The 22,499-nt window shown below is 45.0% G+C and overlaps 1 protein-coding gene across 1 annotated transcript; it reads left to right on the top strand.

The window, feature by feature from the left end:
* Positions 1-687: 687 nt before the first annotated feature.
* Positions 688-3,819, top strand: LOC122009897 (protein LONGIFOLIA 1-like). Its single transcript, XM_042566212.1, has 4 exons — positions 688-1,087; positions 1,164-2,507; positions 2,583-2,796; positions 2,869-3,819. Exons 1-4 carry the CDS (start codon positions 920-922, stop codon positions 3,474-3,476), a joined length of 2,334 nt encoding a protein of 777 aa, XP_042422146.1. The 5' UTR covers positions 688-919; the 3' UTR covers positions 3,477-3,819.
* Positions 3,820-22,499: the final 18,680 nt, after the last annotated feature.

Raw genomic sequence — 22,499 nt, 5'->3', positions numbered from 1 at the left:
CAACCGTGTTTATGTTTCCACAATTTCAAGTATCAGATGCCAGCCGTAGTATTTGGGTGACATGGAAGTGTCAGACGCATTCAGTATACTACGTACCCCCTCCCAAACCAGCGCCACGTCACTGTGCAAAAAAGGTATGTAGGTATTTCTCCTCGTGGAGGTTGGGTAACGGGATTCCAATCTACCTTGGTGTTACACCGGCAAAGTAAAAGCTGGTGTGGTAACCGAGAGGGACTCACCCACACTCCTGTTTTTTGGACGCGCTGCGACAGCGATGGTTGCCCAAGTTCAATTTTCAACCGACCCGTCCCTTTCCGCGATCACGTGCTCAGTCCGGGGACGCCACGCCTCACCTTATGATTTCTCCGCCCTATTGCAATTCCAGCCAGACTCCCAAAACACTCACTGGAATCAATATCCTTAAGCCTGCTTAATGTAATGGTGCCTGTAGTCGTTATTTGTTATTACCACCGAGGGCATGGTAATTAATAAACTTTACTACTTGCCTCGAAGTGTTGGGTCTATAGTATGTGTCGGGTTAGAGAGGCGGGCCGCATGTCGTGGTCACGCGGTCAAAGTTCAAATTCGGCTGAGGTTCTGCAGGCGTAAACTTTCGCTTTGGCTTTCGCTTTCGCCTTCTGACACTGCATTTAACTCTGCGGACTGCCAACACAAAAATCTACGCGCTCCATTCCTGAGCCCAAAACTCAGAAGCGAAACCACGTCACGCGGACGCATCCGTTATTGTTCCTTCAATGGGGGTATTCTCGGCACTGGGCCGCCCATCTCCGACGCTTTAAAAACTAACGAGAGTAGCGGTGGATGAGCGAATGCGAGGACAAGCTTCCCATGTGCATGCGGGAGAGGAGTGAGTTGGAGTTGTGAAGCAGAAAGTTGTTGCGAGGAAAAGAAAGGCGAGATGTTGGTGGAGATGACGCCCGGCGTCGTCAGCCATGGAGGAGTCCTCGAGGAGCAGCGCCTCGAGCGGCAGATAGGCTGCATGACCGGCTTCCTCCATTTGTTTGATCGCGGCCACATCGTCGTAGGCAGGCGTGGCTTCTCCGCTCGCCGCCTCAGCACCGCCTCGGTGAGTTCCTGTCACCTTGGATGGGGTTACTTTTAGTTTTCGTTTGGTTTTCTAATTGTTGGATGGCCGATTTCAGATCGCCGGATCGAGTTCGCCGTCGACGAGATCGGACTCTTCTTCTCCGTCGTTGTTTAAGGAGAGCCAGCCTCCTCCTCCCTCTTCGCCGGTGGTATATCCTTCCTCCCCAGAGAGCCGCGCAGGGACACCCGCCCGACGATTACTTCCCCTGCCGCTCCAGATTTTTGAGGCCGGCGAGGGAGGGAAGACGTCGTGCAGGATCCGCGACGGCCCCAGACTCTCTCTCGACAGTCGCGCGGTGCTTGACGCGAAGGGAAAGCTCCATCCGCGGCAGATCCGGACGGCTGATCCGGTAAACACCGGAGCCCAATCTGACGGCTCCGAAGCAGGGGACGAGCAGAGGCGGTCTCCCAGCGTCGTTGCGCGGCTAATGGGGCTAGAGGGTTTTCCAAGCCATAGAAGCGAAGGCGGAGCTGAGCCCATCGGGGCCAAGCTCCAACGATCTGCCTCCGAGTCACGAATCCGTAAGGATCTGTCGTGCTATGGCTTCGTCGGCGTGAGCTCGATGCACAATGCGCATCCAGGCCCCGCCAGATCTGAGCCGATCTCCGCCGAGGAGTTCTTTAAATCGGTCAGCCTGGCTAAGTTCAAACTCAATAACACGACGAAGGCAATGCCGCCGTCGAAGAATGGACCGCTACCTCCGCTACAGCGGAAGATCTTCTTTGACGCCGAGGACATCTTCCCGGAGTCGAAGCGCCCTGGGACTCTATATGGAGAGATAGAGAAGCGGCTAAGGATGCGAGGAATCGACGAGCCTGCGAAGGATATGGAGACGGTAAAGCAAATTTTGGAGGTACTCCATCTAAAAGGACTCCTCCACTCCAACCCTTCTCCTCTAGTCGGTGGCTGCCGGAATCCTTACAGCAACCAATGCCTGACCCACGAAGGCGCTCCAATAGTTATTATGAAATCCACAACCAAGGCTCTACGAGGGCGTACTGGCGAGTCGCCTCTGCTGCTGCCTAAAATCGGCGCTGCGCCCCAGAGCCCGTCGCTTGTCCGTCGTGAGCGCACGCCAGTTGATAGTCTCTTAAGAGGAAATGAGCGGAGGAATCGAGCCCCGAAGTCGCCTGAGAGCCCGAGCTCACCGGTGAACCGGCGACCACAAAATGAGGTGGCACACAGGCGTTCACAACCCCAACGGAGGACCTCGCCAATCGTCTCCCCAAAATCTAGTCCAAAGATTTTGGGGCCGGATTTTCTTGCTGCCCGATCGCCGAGAAGCCGGCGGCCAACGAATCCATCATCGGAAGACAGAGTTTATTCACCGGCGGAGGACGATACCTCCACAACGTTTTTCGAGAACAGGGCCATTGTGTCCTCTCAATATGACTTCGTGGTACAATTGCCTATCTGCTGTAACCCTTTCGATTAAGTCGACATCGTTGTAAAATGTGTGGTTTTGACGATGCAGAGATCAAAAGCAGAGGAGTACAGACCAGAACGAAATCTTTTAGAGCGGTGCGACAAGCTATTGCACAACATCGCGGCGTTCACCGGAGCGGAGCAATCCACAGCATCGGATCTGCAACCAAGCCCCGTTTCCGTTCTCGACTCGCTCGCGTTCCTCGGTGAGGAGGGCTCGCCTTCGCCCTCCCCCCTAAGCAAGCGGTCCATCGACTTCAAAGGTATTCCCAACACTTTCGCCTGCTGGTCTGAGTTTGTGGATCATCACGATAATAACTTAATCCTGTCCGCAGATCTGCTGACGGACGACAGGGAAGAGTCGCAGTGGTCCTCGACCGAGTCGACTATAGAAGGCGACGCAAACGGTGGACTGGAGGATGGGAATCCCGACTACCGCTATGTCTGTGAGGTCGTCCGCGCATGCGACCGCTATGGCGATGCGTGCGCAGCAGTGTACGCGGTCCTTGAGAAGCGCCGAGAAGCAATCGACTCATGCAAGGCTGACCGTCTCCACCGCCGCCTCCTCTTCGACACCGTGACCGAGATCCTCGACCAGACACGACGGGTGTCCCCCTGGGACGCCTTCTCGCCGGCCATGATCTCCCCTCCGGCACCGGGCGAGGAGGAGGTGCCGCCTCGACAAGTATGGGCAGATATCCGCGGCTTACGTGAACTGGCATTGGCGGTGGAAGAATGCGGGATGGATGACGCCGCCGTGGGCAGGGCGGTGCGGAAGGACATCAACAGGAGCCTCAGCGACGGATGGTCCCGACCGGGTCCCGAGATGTCCGACACCATCCTTGACATTGAGCGGCTAGTCTTTAAGGACCTCGTCGCCGAGGCAATCCGCGATCTCGCCCCCGCTCGCCGCCTTGTTCCCCGCCGCAAGCTCGAATTCTAAGATTCAAATCAAGCCGGCCCCCCAAACTTCAAAATGTCACGCTTGGATCCAATTTGAACGGTTCCGATGTAATGCTACAAAGGTTGTAACCATCACATTAGTAAGAGAATAATTCCTTTTCTTTTAAGGCACGTGGTAAACACGTGGGCTAGGTTGACATTGGCCTGGGCCCTTGAGTGGATGAGACCGAGGGAGGCGCGGAAATATTGAATGGGTCTCGATGGCGGCAAATGACAATGCAAACCTAGACTCATATGGCGTTTGTCTTGTCATTGGCTTACAAAGCCCATGCCCACCTGTTTGTTTTTTTACCAGTATATTAATCCTAGAATGATCAGTTTTACAGTAATTTTTTTCATGGTAAATTCGAAAGTAGCGATCAGTAGTTCAACATTTTAAATTTATTGAAAATCGAAGTGATACTACACGAACGCCCTGCAATGTTACCATTTTGAGAAAGATTGGGGTCCATGAAATTGAACGCAATCACAATTATCTTGTTCTTCGGTCTTGGTTGGCTTTGCTTGGCTGCCTCGCGATGTTTCCATTTTGAGAAAGATGGGCCATGAAATTGAACACACTTACAATTATCTTGTTCTTGGTCTTGACTGGTTTCGCTTGGCTGTGCTGAGTATACTTATGTTGCCTTACCAAACTCACTATGATGTAGACAATTTTATGTGCCTTGGCTGCAGAATCAGGAAGTGAATTGCATTTGGTTGTCAGGTTGAGTGAATTGGAACCGAAGAGTGCAACGACTGTTGGTGCTATGTGAGTTAATAATTGGAAGACGAAAAAAACTAGTTGAATTTAGAAATAGTTGGTTGGCTGGTTCAATATAAATAGCTGGCGCCTGGGCACTTGGAATTGGAATAAGGTTTCTGAGTTGGGTCGTGAGCAATGCCGTAGGGGAGAACTTTGCGTAAAAGAATGAGGAACTAAGGATATTCCTAGTCAAAATGCAATTTATCCGGAAATAAAGCTCATAGTGATGAAATTTGTATAACCCAAGTCCTATGAATTTTAAAAACCATAAAGAATTCGAAATAGGAAATACAACATATATGATTAAAACATGATATATCATATGAAAAGCATTAACCAAAAATGATAAAGAACCTGATTAAAAAGTCATCCTTGTCTTGTAATATCGTCTGAATATCTCTAAGGAAGAAAAAGAAACGGAAGCAATAAGAAATACCTTTCAAGAGAATTAGGGTTGACGACACCGCTTAACCTTCGTTAATGGAGAACAAAGATTATGCCAAGATATCCTAAGGGGGCATCTCCCTTATATAGAGACACTAATATGTTATCAACCCATATATAATAATGGATCGGACTAAAAGGTTCTACATATTAAATCCACATCTAATAATATGAAACCCAATAATATCAAGTTAGATCACTTAAATAGATTCAGTTTGTATTCATATTTACAACTTACAATTAAGTTCACCAATAGAAATAATAATATCCAACAATCTCTCACTTGGACTACATGTGAGTTGTATATGAAATACAAGTGTAACTTTAGTTTACATCAAACTTTATAGGTATAGAATACCCCTGTAAATAATTTAGTCTATTAACTTCATTGGTATAGGACTAAAGAGATCATACCTACTATATATGCATGTAACAAACCTCAACAACAATCATCATACCAATTTTATTAATGAAATAGATCTAGATATGGATGTGTAGAGTGGAAATTACAAGAAATGTTATCAATATATGTCAATTTCAAACTTGTCCTAAAGTTGTTGGTGCAGAGTACACCAGAATCGAATATGAGTTTTGATGTTGTCAAATATTTAAGTTAAATCTTGTTGTAATCTAACAAGTTAACAAAATGTGCAGGATGTTTACTCAACCGAAAAAGTCTTAGCAAATTGTGGAAGCCAGGCAGAAAGTCCAAGTGGGTCGAGAGAACTCGACACTCAGTAGGAAAGCTCGATAGGTCTGGATAATCTAATATCAAGAGGAAGCCCTGATGAGATGATCTGATGATAAGAGGTAAAGTTCAAATAGGTTTGGAGGACCAATGTTTGGCAGGTAGGTTGAGGTAAGCAATTGGAGAGGAGCGATGGTGAGGTCGTGTTCCGGAAAGGAACAAACCCTAGGTCGTTGATCGAATTGTAGAAACCGGGAAGGTTTCAAGTTGAGATCAAAAGAGTTCTACTATAATTACTACTCATGCATCATATATTACTATACTAATTTTATTTTATAGAAATATTTTATTTAACTATGTTTTGCAAGAATCGGCCTGATCGGTCGACCGAACCCATGGATCGGTTGACCGAACCAAGTTGATACAGAACAGAGATAAGATCGTGTCAAAACAAAAACAGAAGCTAGGCCGATCAGTCAACTAAACAATTAAAACTTTAATGGAGAATTAATGGCGAATCTCTGCGAACATGGAAACTACTCTATTTGGTTGACCAAATAAGGTGATCGGTTGACCGATCAATTAATGCTCATAAATGTGCGAAGATCGGATCTCGGGGATGAAGTAAAGCAAGGGGTTCAATCGACCAATAGGAGGATTAGTCGACTAAAGGGATCAGTCAACCAAACGAATTTTTAATCGATCGAACTAGGCTTATAAAAGGGGAGCTCGAGATTTGAGACAGTGTATCGATTTTCAATTCAACTCTGAGCAAAGTCCCTATTCGTGCTACCACTCTACTACTCATCTTCATAAGAAAGCTATTGCTCCAAGAAGTGCTTGTAGGATCGGAAAGTGTTGGGGGGGGGGGGAGGTGAATAGCGCTCGTGACTTTCACTTTCGTTTCGGAAAACTATAGAGTAAAATATGCAGCGGAAATAAAATAAAACAATTGCAAACACACGAACACCAAGGGTTTTACTTGGTTCGGAGCCTAGGACGACTCCTACTCCAAGGCCCACGCTCGTTGAGCGTTTACTTTGGGCAATCATTATCAATTCGGAAAATTACAGTTTTGAATTACAATATTAAAGTAATAAATAAAATTATACCGACGACTTAGAACAGTAAACTTGAAGCTTCTGGTCGTCAGGGTTGAGCTACAGTTTTGTCGGATCGATCTTTGAGCAGCACGCAGAAGAATGATTGTCAGATTTCGTTGTTCCTTTGTTGCTGGTTGAACTGGGCTTAAGTAGCCTATGGAGGGCGCCCTCAACCTCATTGAGGGTGCCTCCAATCTCCGAGTCAGCTGTGCGTGGATAAGCCCTGCATCGTTGCTGCTTATCCTCCTGAGGGCGCCTCCAAGTTCATGGAGGGCCCCCTCCACCCAGCATCTAAGGCGCCTCCATCTCCATAGTGTTGGAACTTTCGGGCCGTAAAAACTACTTTTTGCATTGCGGGAACCTCGAAGTTCCATGTCACCGGATCCGTGCGAAGATTAAAATGTTCGTGTACATGTTTTCTAATCCTAGATCTACACTAGATCTACATGATAGAGAAGTTATACCTTTGATGCGAAGCCCTTCGCTTATCTCGCTCGTCCGAAATTTGCCGGATCTCAAGGGTGTCAAGTGAACACCCCTCTATGTGTATCTACAAGAGCAAAAATAGAGAAGAAACCTTAGAGTGTGCTAGCACTCTTGAAGGTTTCGGCCAAGGTGGAGGAGAGGGAGAGAAGAAGATGAGTGGAGGAAGAAGAAGGAGTGAATGAGCACACAAACATTCAACACCACTTAAAGTGGTCGACCACTTCAAGAGGGGTTTTTTAAACTTCATGGAATACCAAGAGTCATAACTCTTGATCTCCCTCATGAGGTGACACACACATGTACTATCCTTGATGATGTGGAACATCATCATTGGTGCACTCTATGCCAACTCACAAATGAGGTGGCATTGGTCAAGTCAAACTTGACCTTTCATCTTCCCTTCTCAAGTCAAGTCAAACTTGACCTCTTCTCTCCCATGGTTGATCAAATCTAACCATTTAATTCAAACCAATTTAATTTAATGAATCTATATCCATTGAATTAAATTGACTCAATAAATCCAAATCTAATTAGACTTATTTAATACATGAACCAAATTGAGTCCAACTCAATTAGCTTAATTAGGATTACTCTTAATCCAATTTGGTTCATCACATGAACCTAATCCTCTTGGTTCATCATATGAACCTAATCTCCATCTAATTTCCTTTGTGTGTGACCCTCTAGGTTCTTGTAACGTTGGTAATGCTCCTAAATCCATTTAGAATCATAAGTAATGAGCGGTATCTAGCAACACATCATTACTACCCAAGTTATAAGAATGTTGAGATCCAACATCACCTTGTGACTACTAATTGTGACTCTCCACAATATATGTGTAACGACACGGCCCTTTGGCCTCTTGGGCGACCCTTGTGGCGGCCCACTAGTGGCCCTTACGTCGTCGGCCCATTTGGCGACCTCTCATGTCATCGACCGGCGACCCTTGGCCGTGCCATTACTCACTAAGACTTCCCACCCCCTGGCAGTGGATTTTTGCCTTCCCTAGGATTCGAACTCTAGACCTCCAGGCTTAAGTACTAGAGTTTATGAATCATGGTAGCCAAGTGAGCGCCACTCACTTGGCTACCAAGATTCATAAACTCTAGTATTTAAGCCTGGAGGTCTAGAGTTCGAATCCTGGGGAAGGCAAAAATCCATTATCAGGGGTGGGAAGTCTTAGAGGTCGCCAAATGGACCGACGACGTAAGGGCCACCAGTGGGCTGCCGTAAGGGCCGCCCAAGAGGCCAAAGGGCCGGGTCGTTACAATAAAAAAGCGCCTTTTTATTATAACGACCCAGCCCTTTGGCCTCTTGGGCAACCCTTGTGGCGGCCCAACTGGCGGCCCTTATGTCGTCGGCTCATTTGGTGACCTCTCATATCGTCGACCAACGACCCTTTGGCCGTGTCGTTACTCATTAGGACTTTCCACCCTTGGCAGTAGATTTTTGCCTTCCTCAGGATTCGAACTCTAGATCTCCAGGCTAAGTAGTAGAGTTTATGAATCTTGGTAGCCAAGTGAGCGGCATTGTAACGACCCGACCCCTTTGGCCTCTTGGGCGGCCCTTGCGGCAGCCCACTGGCGGCCCTTATGTCGTCGACCCATTTGGCGACCTCTCATGTCATCGACCGACGACCCTTAGCCGTGCCGTTACTCACTAGGACTTTCCACCCCTGGGCAGTGGATTTTTGCCTTCCCCAGGATTCGAACTCTAGACCACCAGACTTAAGTACTAGAGTTTATGAATCCTGGTAGCCAAGTGAGCGGAGAGGTCGCCAAATGGGCCGACGACATAAGGGCCGCCAGTGGGTCGCCGCAAGGGCCGCCCAAGAGGCCAAAGGGGTCGGGTCGTTACAATAAAAAGGCGGCGCTCACTTGGCTACAAGGATTTATAAACTCTAGTACTTAAGCCTGGAGGTCTAGAGTTCGAATCCTGGGGAGGCAAAAATCACTGGCCAAGGGTGGAAATACCTAGTGAGTAACGGCACGGCCAAAGGGTTGTCGGTCGACGACATTAGATGTCGCCAAATGGGCCGACGACATAAGAGGTCGCCAGTGGGCCGCCGCAAGGGCCGCCCAAGAGGCCAAAGGGTCGGGTCGTTACAATATGACAATGTCCTTCTATCCTTGACGGCACGGCCAAAGGGTTGTCGGTCGACGACATTAGATGTCACCAAATGGGCCGACGACATAAGAGGTCGCCAGTGGGCCGCCGCAAGGGCCGCCCAAGAGGCCAAAGGGTCGGGTCGTTACAATATGACAATGTCCTTCTATCCTTGACATCTAGATTGATCAATTTGAGGCATAGACGGTGTCATCCTCTTATCAATCTAAATCTTGAACTCCAAGTAGACTCACTATAATCAAATGAGTTCAATATCTCATATTGACTCATTTAGGCATGACCATGCACTTAGTGGTCTCACTCTATCAAGAATAATGATGTCACTCCCATTATATAGGAGGGATAGATCTCATCTACATCACTCACATCCCTCCGCATAATTTGTTACATACCCAGTAATCGCCTTTATAGTCCACCCAGTTACGGATGATGTTTGACGAAGCCAAAGTATGCAACTCCTTATGTAGGGAACCATGGTGACTTCAGGTCCAAGGACTAATAGTCATAGTAATAGCCACATGAGAAAGTATATGACACTCATATAACGATCAATGATACTTTCTCATAGCGGGTCATTCAGTATACATTCTTCAATGCATACTCATGTGTCAACTTGATATCTCTATATCCATAACTTGTGATATCAAGTCATCGAGTTGACCTACATGCTAGTCTCATCGCATTAACATTGTCTGTAAAATACCGAAAAAATGACAAATATTAATAAGGGAATTTTCCGGAATTTTTGGAAATTTTTCGGGAATTTTTCGGAACTCGTACGGACGAGTTGACGGGGATAAAAACGGGGCCCAGAAAGGCCTGTTTAGGCGACCCATTTTAACGAGGAAAAGTTTTCTTTTCCTTTATATTTTCTTTTCTTTATTTTCTTTTCTTATTTTTCTTTTCCTCCGGTTTCTCTCGACGCCGACCCGAGCTCTCTTCTTCTCTCGCGCCCGACACCGGCCCTAACCGCCGGCCGGCGGTTCCTCCTTCCCGAGAGCACAAAACCCTCGGCCAGTTCTTCCTCCTTCTATTTCTTCCTCCCAAACCACACACCCGAAGCTCTTCTCCTCTTCTCCTCTTCTCTATCGCCACCACAGCGCCAGACATGCCCTAATTAGGTTGTGCCGCCGTCGAGATTTCTTCGCCGCCGCCGACCTAGTGCTGCCGCCGGCCTTCCTCCGCCCTACAGCCGACTTCCACCGGTGTCCTAGCCTCCAGCCGCGTGCCCTAGGCGACGCCTTCTCCCCTTCACCGACGCCGATCCAGCCGAGCCCAAGAGCCGGCTGCCACCACTGTGTCGTGCCTTAGCATCACCAGCATCTGATCACTAGGTTCTGCCAAGCACTTAGTCTCACCTCCCGTGCCCTAGATTCATCATTGGGACGACCTTTTTCGTCCACCAGTTGCCGGCAAAGGGAACGTGAGGCACTGATTTAGTGTTGACAACAGGTTTGTGGCAACAAACTCTTCCGGTTAGCATTGTCCTGCATCGGTATCTCTTGGCAGTGTGTCCACAGGGACGACATTGTACTAGGTAAGGTGAGTTGGAAAATTTGGGTCATTTCTAGAAATTTTTATCTCTGTTTCTTGATCGCAAACTGATCTGACCAGTGGGAAGGAATCTAGTAGATTGGTTCTGTGAATTCTCTTTAGCTCCAGCAGCGAACACACTCTGAGACTGTGGATCAAGAAACGACATTGAGGTGAATTGAGGTAAGATGTAGAGAAAGTTATTTCTTTTGGTTACCGTGTACACTTGAATTTATTTTGTTAGGTCGGATATACATATTTGTATATATGGATCTTGATCAATTGAATAAAGGAAGGGTTAAGGTTAACGAAATTAATCCTAATTGATTAGTTGGATTAGAATTTAGTTTGGCTAAATGTTATATTATAGAATTAGCTAAACTAGACATTTTGTTTGATACAGGACTTTGACGTGAGACGAGTATCTCGACGTCGTGAACCAGATTGGACTTTTCGATTTGGAGGCGGGTACTTTTGACTTATTGTCTTTGATATGCTTAGTAATTAAATTAACAAGATGCATTAATTATGTTTCTTACTTGTTTCGGTTAATCACTGCCCAATACATGCTACCTATTGATTGATTGTTTGTTTACATCTTGTATGGATATATATACCTGATTCCACATGCTCATGGGTAGTGATATAACCATATTTTACCATGTCAGGACCTAGGTTTGATACCTTATATGATCAGATACCTTGATATGATTCATTCGCTTTGGTGCACATTATGATATGTCCAAGATTGGTTTAGTATATTACCATGTTTAGTGACATGCCCCATTCGCATGATTGCATACCGAGTGATTGATTGCTCCTTTATTGTCGAGCACTTTGCCGGTTTCATCATTGTTCGTTGTCCGGCGCTTGGGTAGCGTGGTAGCACGTCAGTTTGCTCTTTCGTTGCTCCGTTGGTCCGCTCATGGTAGTGTGACGCGTGTAGCACGTTAGAGATCCCTCCCGTCACCGGGAGTTGAGAGCATCAAGCTCCCCATTTATGATTTGGGGTAGAGTACGTATGTACTCCGACATCCCGTCCTCGATCTCTCATCGTGAGTAGTGTTCGAGTGCACGGTTGTCACTTACCCACCGGTCCCACCGTTGTTGTGAGTCGTGGGTGACCATGACATTGGCATCATATGCATGATGCATTTATTATTTGTGTTTGTGTTTGTTGCACTTATATGCTGCACATTGCTTGGATACCTTGATTGACATGCATATGTGTCTTCTATACCTTCTTGTTTGTCCTTTTACGGTCCTGGTTAGTCTGCATTCTCTCTGTCTTCTTGGTTAGTTACCTTTATCTTTATCGAGACCGCATGATTAGTGCTAGGTGTTATTTCTTTACTTTGCATATCAATTGTACTCTGAGTGTTGGACTCACCCGCCTCCATTGTTGATATTTTCAAGTTGATGCTGTCATGGTCCCTGGAGACCTCGAGGATGTGATTGGTTTTTCGTTTGGTTTCCTTTTCTGTTCTAGACTGTTTGCACTTGTTATGTTCTGGATTTATTTGCTTATGGACATGATATAGATTTTATTATATCGATGGATTTGGATTTGATTTTTATTCTACTACATGCCTGCCTGGACGACAGAAGAGGTGATTTCGTCGGATTTGAGTTTTACGAGTGTAGTGGAGTAGGGTGGATTTCGAGTCAGAGTATTATTTTACTGTTTAATTATCTTAACTGCGTGGTTGTGACAGCCAGAGGCTGAATAGATTATATATAACTGCGTGGTGATGTTTTATTTTATTGTTATTATTCCAGCCGCCTGTGGCTGAGGTATTTGTGAGTTGTAGAAAAGTTTCAGATTGTCCACCGTACAGGGGAGATGCTGCCGAAATTTTCTCGGACAGGGACTCCTCTGGGGCGTGACATTGTCCCTGAATGTTAATATTTGACTAGGAATGATTAAGAGTAGTGTTCTCTATCTCATCTCACTATCGATTCAACCAATCGATTGATATAGATAAGAACCTTCTACTCAAGGACGCTATTATACTTAGTTATTTGGCACTAATACAAGTAAGTATAATAACCAAAATAAATGCCTTTATATATATAGGAATATGATACAATGAGTTCATACAACAATCATCATATGATTGGCTCTAGGGCTCTAACTGACAATCTCCCACTAGCACGAGTGTCAATCAGTGTAGGCTCTAAGGCCCAATGACCTAGTGTGGCCATCATGTTTTCTCTGTGCCAAAGCCTTGGTCAAGAGATCAGCAATGTTAGCCTCTGTGGGTACTCTGCAAATCTTCACATCTCCTCTATCGATGATCTCTCGAATGAGATGAAAGCACCGTAATATGTGTTTGGTCCGCTAGTATGAGTGTAACGACCCGCCTTCTACTGGCTAGGCTGTAAGGCCGGACCGTCACAATATGTTGTGTTAAGCTATATCCATGACCATTACTAAGTCTAGGTGTGGAAAGCTATACCAATTTAAAACTTCGCTAAGCTAATACAAGTTCTTGGTCCTACATGTGCTAAGGGATGCAATCTAAGGTATTCATGGCATACCCTACATCCTCTATGGTCAAGGAGCTGAATTACAAGGTCTCTTGGTCGAAACCCAGCTTCTCAATCGATCCAGATTGAACTCAATCGATTGCAAGCTGTTGGATCGATCCATGGATCGATTCAGATGGCTACTGTGCTCGGGGTAGTATTCTGGATCGATCAGCTGATCGATCCAGACTGGTCAATCGATCCAGTGATCGATTCCAGAGCTCTCTGTTCGCGGGAGCGATTTTCTCGATTCCTTGATCGATCGGTTGATCGATCCGGCAACTTCCTGTTCGCGATAGAAAGCGACTGGATCGATCGGCTGATCGATCCAGGAGCTCACTGTTCGTGGAACAAGTTCACCAATCGATCAACTGATCGATTGAAGACTCCCAATCGATCGGCTGATCGATCGGGGTTTCTGATTTCATATCAGAACCTGATTTCAGCCCTAGTTCGAGCAGAAATCCCATATACCAACTCTAAACTATCTAAAATGCATTCTACCATCAATTATCTAGCATTCTAAACATGGCATGGTGCATATTTCACTAATTCATGATTTTTAAACAAACTGAAATGCGAAAACTAAAAATAACAAGGTTCTAATAGTTAGACTTGCTAAATCCCTGAGATCTTCATTCCAAACTCCTTTTTCACACACACATCTTCATTGCATTGTCCTCCAGCCTCCGCTAGTCCATCTTTCCTTTACCTTTATCTGCAGTATAAGGAAAAGAGTATCTGTAAGCTTGAGAGCTTAGTAAGAAACCATCTACCTCACTAAAACATACATACGATACAATTTATGTTTTTAAAACATGCTATTTGAAATATATGCTGAACAGGTAAAAGCATAGCATGGCATACAAACAAACTAGTCATGGCAACAAGTGCTAACATAAGCTATCATATAGTATCAATAGGAACTAAACTGATACAAAAACAACTGAGCTGAGCTAATTCTAAACTAATGCTAAAGCTATACTGAATTCACATAACTATTTGTGAGAGTTCGAAAACCATATATATATATAATAGATGAAAATACTAATCATGCTACTGATGGACCTGGCAACTGTACTTGCTGTGCGCGCATCCCTAACTAAACCCGAGGTTACAAATTCCGAATCTAGTAGGGTTTACTAGGTTAGCTGAACCTAGGGACGATTATGGGAGCCCAACCCAATGGATATCTAATCCAATACAGTGCCACTAATAAAATAAAATACTAGTTATAGCTGAATTTTTGCTGTTCTTGCTATTTCTAGGTTATCTGAACCCAGAGCTAGGTTATCTGAACCTAGAGGCGACTATGGGAGCCCACCCATTGGACCGTAGTCCCATATAAGCTGTACTAAAGCTAAACATACTGAATGAATGCTTCTATCGCATTTAGCTAAGCTAGTAAAATGCTTAAGTTGCATTTTAACCGTGCTAATAATTTAATCGAACACTTGGTATGCGCTAATTCGCATCCTTTATGCCGAAAATCTACATACTACTAAACTGAAGCATAAAATTCACACGGAAGCTACTTATACTGCAGGTGAGGGGTTTTTTACCTTCTGTTCTAATTTTCTTACGATTCTAATCGCTAGATTTCCGGAGAAGATGATCCTTTCGACGATCTTCTCGCGTCTATGCGTTCCTCTCGCGGAGGGGAGCGTCCTCGGGTCGGAGTTGTTGCAGGAAGGTACACCTACGCTCCTCAAGATGGAACCCTAGGTCTCCTTGAGGTTGGCGCCGAGAGATGAGGGAGAAAGAGAGAGAGTCGGCGGGTGAGGTTTGAGGGAAAAGTTTTCTCGTTTAAGAAAATAACAATTCCTCACTTAAATTCCCTATTTATATTAAGTGGGTAATCCGGCCCGACTCAAATATAAATATAATTGTTCCCCTTTCCTTTCAGCACGACCCTGCTGGGTTCACTTGGTTACTAAAGCTATCTAAAGGTTACTGGACCCGATAAGTCCCGGGTTCAATTCCCGCTTAAGCTATTTTACGTTTCTATTTATTTTTGCTACTTCTGCTACTCCAAAAATTCTGTAAAAATATCCTAAAATTCCAGAAAAATACCAGGATATTTCTAATAATTATTTTGAGAATTTTCAGGCATTACAATCCCTCATACCTTATAAAAAGTTTATCCTCGAACTTAGAATAACTCTGGATACTTCTACCTCATATTAGCTTCTGTCTCCCAAGTTGCCTCTTTTGCTGTGTGATTTTGCCAAATGACTTTTACTATTGGTACCTCCTTGCTCCGTAATTTCTTAACTGCTCGGTCTATTATCTGAATAGGCCGACTATCATAGCTGATGTCTTCGTGGACTGGTACCGACTGGGGCTCAATCACCTGGGTGGCATCTGGGATATGCTTCTTCAGCATAGAGACATGAAATACATTATGAATGGCTGACATCTCCTGTGGTAGCTCTAACTCATATGCCACCTTGCCAACTCCTCTACTGATAAGGTATGGTCCCACATATCTGGGACTCAATTTGCCCTTCTTCCCAAAATGCATTACTCCCTTCATGGGAGCTACTCTGAGGAACACTGAATCCCCAACTGAAAACTCTAAGGGTCTGCGCCGTGTATGGCTCTGAGCTGTCTCTATCCTCTGGCGGATCTGCTATATAGCTGTTGTGGTGTCTGCTACTAGATCTGTCTGGAGTTCTAGTTCCTTCTGCTCACCACTCTCATACCAGCAGATTGGAGATCTACACCTCCGCCTATAGAGAGCCTCATAAGGTGTCATACCGATAGTGGCCTGATAGCTGTTGTATGCTAAACTCAGATATTTGCACCAACTTCCCTTGAAGTCTAGGGCACATGCTCGGAGCATATCTTCGAGTACCTGATTTACTCGCTCCGTCTAACCATCTGTCTGAGGATGGAAGGCTGTGTTGAATTTTAACTTAGTGCCCAATGCTGACTGTACACACTCCCAGAAGTGTAACGTGAACCTACTGTCTCTGTCTGAGATGATATTCCTTGGGACTCCATGCAGTCTGACGATCTCCTTGAGATACAACTGAGCTAATTGTTCTATGGAGTAGGATATCCTGATAGCTAAGAAGTGGGCTGATTTAGTTAATCTGTCGACTATCACCCAGATAGCATCAAAACCATTCGTGGTTCTGGGTAGTCCCACTATAAAATCTATAGAAATATCCTCCCACTTCCACTTTGGAATCTGAATAGGCTGCAGAACTCCTCCTGGTCTCTGGTGTTCTGCCTTGACCCTCTGACAGGTCAGACAGGTGCTAACATATCGAGCGATGTCTCTTTTCATCCCGGCCTACCAAAATCATTTCTTTAGATCTTGGTACATCTTGGTGGAACCTGGATGCATCGCATAAGGAGTCCTGTGAGCCTCATCTAAAATCTTCCTCTTTAGTTCCTCCTGATCTAGAATACAGAGTCTGTCACCGAAGTATAATACCCCACTATCGGACACTCTGAATTCCCTACTTTCTGATTCTGCTAACCCTTGCTTGATTTTCTGAATTTCAGGATCCTGTTCCTGAGCTGTCTGGATGTCACCAAGCAGGGTAGATGCTAATGTCATAGTAGAGAGCTGTCCCACTATGAGTTCGAGACCCAAATCTGTGATCTCTTTCTGTAGGGGCGGTGACATGGCTGCTAGGGATAGTAAGGTGGCGCTGGACTTCCTGCTAAGTGCGTCTGCCACCTTATTGGCTTTTCCTGGATGGTAGAGGATGTCTATGTCATAATCTTTGATCAGCTCAAGCCATCTGCGTTGTCGCATATTCAGATCCTTCTGAGTGAAGAAGTACTTCAAACTCTGATGATCTGTATACACTCTACACTGAGCTCCATATAAGTAGTGTCTCCAAATTTTGAGAGCGAACACTACTGCTGCAAGCTCAAGGTCATGAGTAGGGTAATTCTTCTCATATTCCTTGAGTTGTCTGGAGGCATAGGTGATCACCTTACCATTTTATATCAGTACTGCTCCTAGTCCCAATTTAGAGGCGTCACTATAAATATCAAAGCTGTCTGTGTTTTTTTGGTAGAGCCAAAATGGGAGCACTGGTCAATCTCCTCTTTAGCTCACTGAAATTTTCTGTTCTTCCTGGTAAGAGCTGTCAGTGGGGAGGCTATCCTGGAGAAATCCTCTACGAACTTTCTGTAATAACCTACTAGTCCCAAAAAGCTTCTGATCTCACTAGCGTTCTTGGGTCTTTTCCAGTTACTCACAGCTTCTATTTTTCTAGGGTCTATCATGATACCATCCTTTGAGATGATGTGACCCAGGAAGGACACCTGATCTAACCAAAATTCACATTTCATGAATTTGGCGTACAGCTGGTTTTGCTGAAGAGTCTGCAATACTATTTTTAGGTGCTCTGCGTGTTCTTCCTGAGTTCCTGAATAGATAAGAATGTCATCGATAAATACAATAACAAATCTATCTAGGTAGTCCCTAAATACTCTGTTCATGAGGTCCATGAAAGTAGCTGGAGCATTTGTCACGCCAAAGGGCATGACTACGAACTCATAATGTCCGTATCTAGTCCTGAATGTTGTCTTGGGTATATCCCCGTCTTTAACTTTCACCTGATGATAACCTGACCTGAGGTCTATCTTAGAGAACACTGCTGCTCCCTTTAGCTGATCGAACAGGTCATCTATTCTAGGAAGAGGATACCTGTTCTTAATCGTGACTTGGTTCAGTGCTCTGTAATCTATACACAGGCGCATGCTCCCGTCCTTCTTCTTCACGAACAATACAGGCGCTCCCCATGGTGAGTGACTAGGACGTATGAAGCCCTTGTCAAGCAGCTCCTGTAGTTGCTCATGAAGTTCCTTCAGTTCTGCTGGAGCCATGCGGTAGGGTGCCTTAGAGATAGGATTTGTACCGGGAATGAGTTCTATCTCAAATTTAATCTCCCTGTCTGGTGCTAGACCTGGTAACTCTTCAGGGAAGACTATTGGGTAGTCATATACGACTCGGACCTCTGCTAGCTGTTGGTCCTTGTCCTGACTGGTATTGACTACATGTGCTAGGAATCCCGTACATCCTGAATCCATTAATTTCTGTGCTCTTAGAGCTGAGAGAAACTTTTTGGCCTTTCTCTTTGGTTCTCCGATGTACTCGAACTGTACTTCTACTTCCGGTTGGAATATGACTTTCTGTTTACGACACTCTATAGAGGCATCATATCTGATCAGGAAGTCCATTCCAAAGATGACATCATAATCAGTCATATCTAGCACTATCAGATCACAAAAGAGTTCTCTGTCTGCTATAATAACTGGCACTGCTCGGAGCCAGTGCGTGGATGCCATAATTTCTCCAGAAGGTAGCATCGTCAAAAATTGGCTACTGAGTACCTCTGGAGGTATCGCTAACTTTTCGGCAAATGCCCTGAATATATAAGAATGGGTTGCCCCAGTATCGAATAAGATAGTTGTACTTTGCTGTAAAATACTGATCTGACCTGTAACAACTGTCGAGGTATTTGCTACGTCCTCTTTGGTGAGTGAGTAGATCCTCGCATTGGTCATAGCTGGAGGGGCCTCTAATCTGCCCTGGCTAATGTGTGGACCATCTAGAATGGCCTGCATTTGATGTAGCTGTGCTGGATGGCCTCCGTACTGAATCGGCTGTGGTTGAGGAAGAATTGTCTTGTTTGGGCACTGCTTAGCCATATGCCCTTCCTATCCACATTCAAAGCATCCTCGTGTGCCCTTACGACAAATTCCAGGGTGGAATTTCCCACAAGTAGCACATTTGGGATAACTAGGTTGTTTACTAGCTGGTCCTCCTTTCGGGCAACTCCCTGGTTTGCGCTTGCTGCTGGAGTTCCCTTTCCAGTTAGAGCTGTGGCTCTGTTGTTTCTGAGTACCCGAACCTCCTTGTTCTTTGGACTCTGAGAGGACTTGCTTCTGCTGCTTGATATTGTTCTGGTAGTGCTCGGTGGTCAGAGCACTGCTGACTAGTTCTTCGGTGGTTTGCGGCCTATGAACGCCATCGCTATTTCCGGCCTCAGCATCTTGAGCATCAACCGAACTCGTTCTTTTTCTGTGCTGACTAGTTCAGGGCATAGACGAGCCAATCTGTTGAATTTCTTCACGGCTTCCTCCACTGAAACGTTGCCCTGGCGAAACTCAGTGAACTCGTCGTAGTGGCGGTTTGTGACCCGCATGTGAAAAAACTCCTCGAAAAATTCTTTCTCAAAGTCAGCCCATGTCATCTGGTTTACTGGGCGCTTCGCTCTAATTCTCTCCCACCACATACGTGCGTCTCCTGTTAGGCAGAATGAGGCACACTTCACCTTCTCGTGTTCTGGCCAGTCCAGAAGCTCCATCGTGCTCTCCAGTGTTTTGAACCAGGCTTGAGCATCCCATGGTTCACTGGCGCCTAAGAAGTTCTCGGGCTTGACTCTCTACCACTGGATCAGATAGGCTTCTCTCTTTGCCTCTGTTGTTGGGGCTACTGGTGCTGTAAGTTGGACTGGTGGAACCTCTATAACTACTGGGGTTGCTATGTTTGGTTCTGGGGTGACACTGGGAGTATTCTGCTGATTAGCCTTTAAGGTGGCTATCTCCTGTTGCTGTTCAGCTAGCTGCTGCTGTAACTGAGCCACTAATGCTGTAAGGTCTAGGGGAGGCACTGAACTGTCTGCCTCGTGCTGGGGCTCAATAGCTGGTGCCCTTCTAGCTGGGCGTCCTCTTGCCATTTCTAAAGGAAGAGAGGACATACATAACTAATACTATCACATTTAACTAATTACTATAATTAACCATGTTAAACACAATCATATATCAACATGCTTTAGCTATCTATAAACATGACAGTAAGAAAACATAAGTAAGAGGAGAGGTGTTCTTACTTGGAAGCTGTAGGTTCAATGCTAATGTGTGTGAAGGAAGTATGGAACTTGCTCTGATACCACTCTGTAATGACCCGCCTTCTACTGGCTAGGCTGTAAGGCTGGACCGTCACAATATGTTGTGCTAAGCTATATCCATGACCATTACTAAGTCTAGGTGTGGAAAGCTGTACCAATTTAAAACTTCGCTAAGCTAATACAAGTTCTTGGTCCTACATGTGCTAAGGGATGCAATCTAAGGAATTCATGGCATACCCTACATCCTCTATGGTCAAAGAGCTGAATTACAAGGTCTCTTGGTCGAAACCCAGCTTCTCAATCGATCCAGATTGAACTCAATCGATTGCAAGCTGTTGGATCGATCCATGGATCGATTCAGATGGCTACTGTGCTCGGGGTAGTATTCTGGATCGATCGGCTGATCGATCCAGACTGGTAAATCGATCCAGTGATCGATTCCAGAGCTCTCTGTTCGCGGGAGCGATTTTCCTGATTCCTTGATCGATCGGTTGATCGATCCGGCAGCTTCCTGTTCGCGACAGAAAGTGACTGGATCGATCGGCTGATCGATCCAGGAGCTCACTGCTCGCGGAACAAGTTCACCAATCGATCAACTGATCGATTGAAGACTCCCAATCGATCGGCTGATCGATCGGGGTTTCTGATTTCATATCAGAACCTGATTTCAGCCCTAGTTCGAGTAGAAATCCGATATACCAACTCTAAACTATCTAAAATGCATTCTACCATCAATTATCTAGCATTCTAAACATGGCATGGTGCATATTTCACTAATTCATGATTTTTAAACAAACTGAAATGCGAAAACTAAAAATAACAAGGTTCTAATAGTTAGACTTGCTAAATCCCTGAGATCTTCATTCCAAACTCCTTTTTCACACACACATCTTCGTTGCATTGTCCTCCAGCTTCCGCTAGTCCATCTTTCCTTTACCTTTATCTGCAGTATAAGGAAAAGAGTATCTGTAAGCTTGAGAGCTTAGTAAGAAACCATCTACCTCACTAAAACATGCATACGATGCAATTTATGTTTTTAAAATATGCTATTTGAAATATATGCTGAACAGGTAAAAGCATAGCATGACATACAAACAAACTAGTCATGGCAACAAGTGCTAACATAAGCTATCATATAGTATCAATAGGAACTAAACTGATACAAAAAAAACTGAGCTGAGCTAATTCTAAACTAATGCTAAAGCTATACTGAATTCACATAACTATTTGTGAGAGTTCGAAAACCATATATATATATATAATAGATGAAAATACTAATCATGCTGCTGATGGGCCCGACAACTGTACTTGCTGTGCACACATCCCTAACTAAATCCGGGATTGCAAATTCTGAATCTAGTAGGGTTTACTAGGTTAGCTGAACCTAGGGACGACTATGGGAGCCCAACCTAATGGATATCTAATCCAGTACAGTGCCACTAATAAAATAAAATACTAGTTATAGCTGAATTTTTGCTGTTCTTGCTATTTCTAGGTTATCTGAACCCAGAGCTAGGTTATCTGAACCTAGAGGTGACTATGGGAGCCCACCCATTGGACCGTAGTCCCATATAAGCTGTACTAAAGCTAAACATACTGAATGAATGCTTCTATCGCATTTAGCTAAGCTAGTAAAATGCTTAAGTTGCATTTTAACCATGCTAATAATTTAATCGAACACTTGGTATGCGCTAATTCGCATCCTTTGTGCCGAAAATCTACATACTACTAAACTGAAACATAAAATTCACACGGAAGCTACTTATACTGCAGGTGAGGGGTTTCTTACCTTCTGTTCTAATTTTCTTACGATTCTAATCGCTAGATTTCCAGAGAAGATGATCCTTTCGACGATCTTCTCGCGTCTATGCGTTCCTCTCGCGGAGGGGAGCGTCCTCGGGTCGGAGTTGTTGCAGGAAGGTACTCCTACGCTCCTCAAGATGGAACCCTAGGTCTCCTTGAGGTTGGCGCCGAGAGATGAGGGAGAAAGAGAGAGAGTCGACGGGTGAGGTTTGAGGGAAAAGTTTTCTCGTTTAAGAAAATAACAATTCCTCACTTAAATTCCCTATTTATATTAAGTGGGTAATCTGGCCCGACTCAAATATAAATATAATTGTTCCCCTTTCCTTTCAGCACGGCCCTACTAGGTTCACTTGGTTACTAAAGCTATCTAAAGGTTACCGGACCCGATAGGTCCCGGGTTCGATTCCCGCTTAAGTTATTTTACGTTTCTATTTATTTTTGCTACTTCCGCTACTCTAAAATTTCTGTAAAAATATCCTAAAATCCCAGAAAAATACCAGGATATTTCTAATAATTATTTTGAGAATTTTCGGGCGTTACAGTGAGCGAGGTTCCTTAGCCTGTGCAATTGCTCCATTGTTGTCACAATAGAGCTCTATCGGATCGGCTATGTTAGGAACCACCCCAAGCTCAGTAATAAACTTGCGGATCCAAACTGCCTCCT

This window comes from Zingiber officinale, chromosome 8A (genome assembly GCF_018446385.1).
Source record: "Zingiber officinale cultivar Zhangliang chromosome 8A, Zo_v1.1, whole genome shotgun sequence".
Lineage (NCBI taxonomy): Eukaryota > Viridiplantae > Streptophyta > Magnoliopsida > Zingiberales > Zingiberaceae > Zingiber > Zingiber officinale.
Note: the sequence above shows the minus strand (reverse complement) of the source record. Positions and strands in the feature narration are given on the sequence as shown.

Excerpts from the sequence above, each read along its gene's own strand:
- LOC122009897 (XM_042566212.1), top strand. The coding sequence starts at position 920 with ATGTTGGTGGAGATGACGCCCGGCGTCGTCAGCCATGGAGGAGTCCTC. Across the intron at positions 2,508-2,582 it reads CCTCTCAATATGACTTCGTG|AGATCAAAAGCAGAGGAGTA; the intron begins GTACAATTGCCT and ends TTGACGATGCAG. Across the intron at positions 2,797-2,868 it reads GCGGTCCATCGACTTCAAAG|ATCTGCTGACGGACGACAGG; the intron begins GTATTCCCAACA and ends TCCTGTCCGCAG.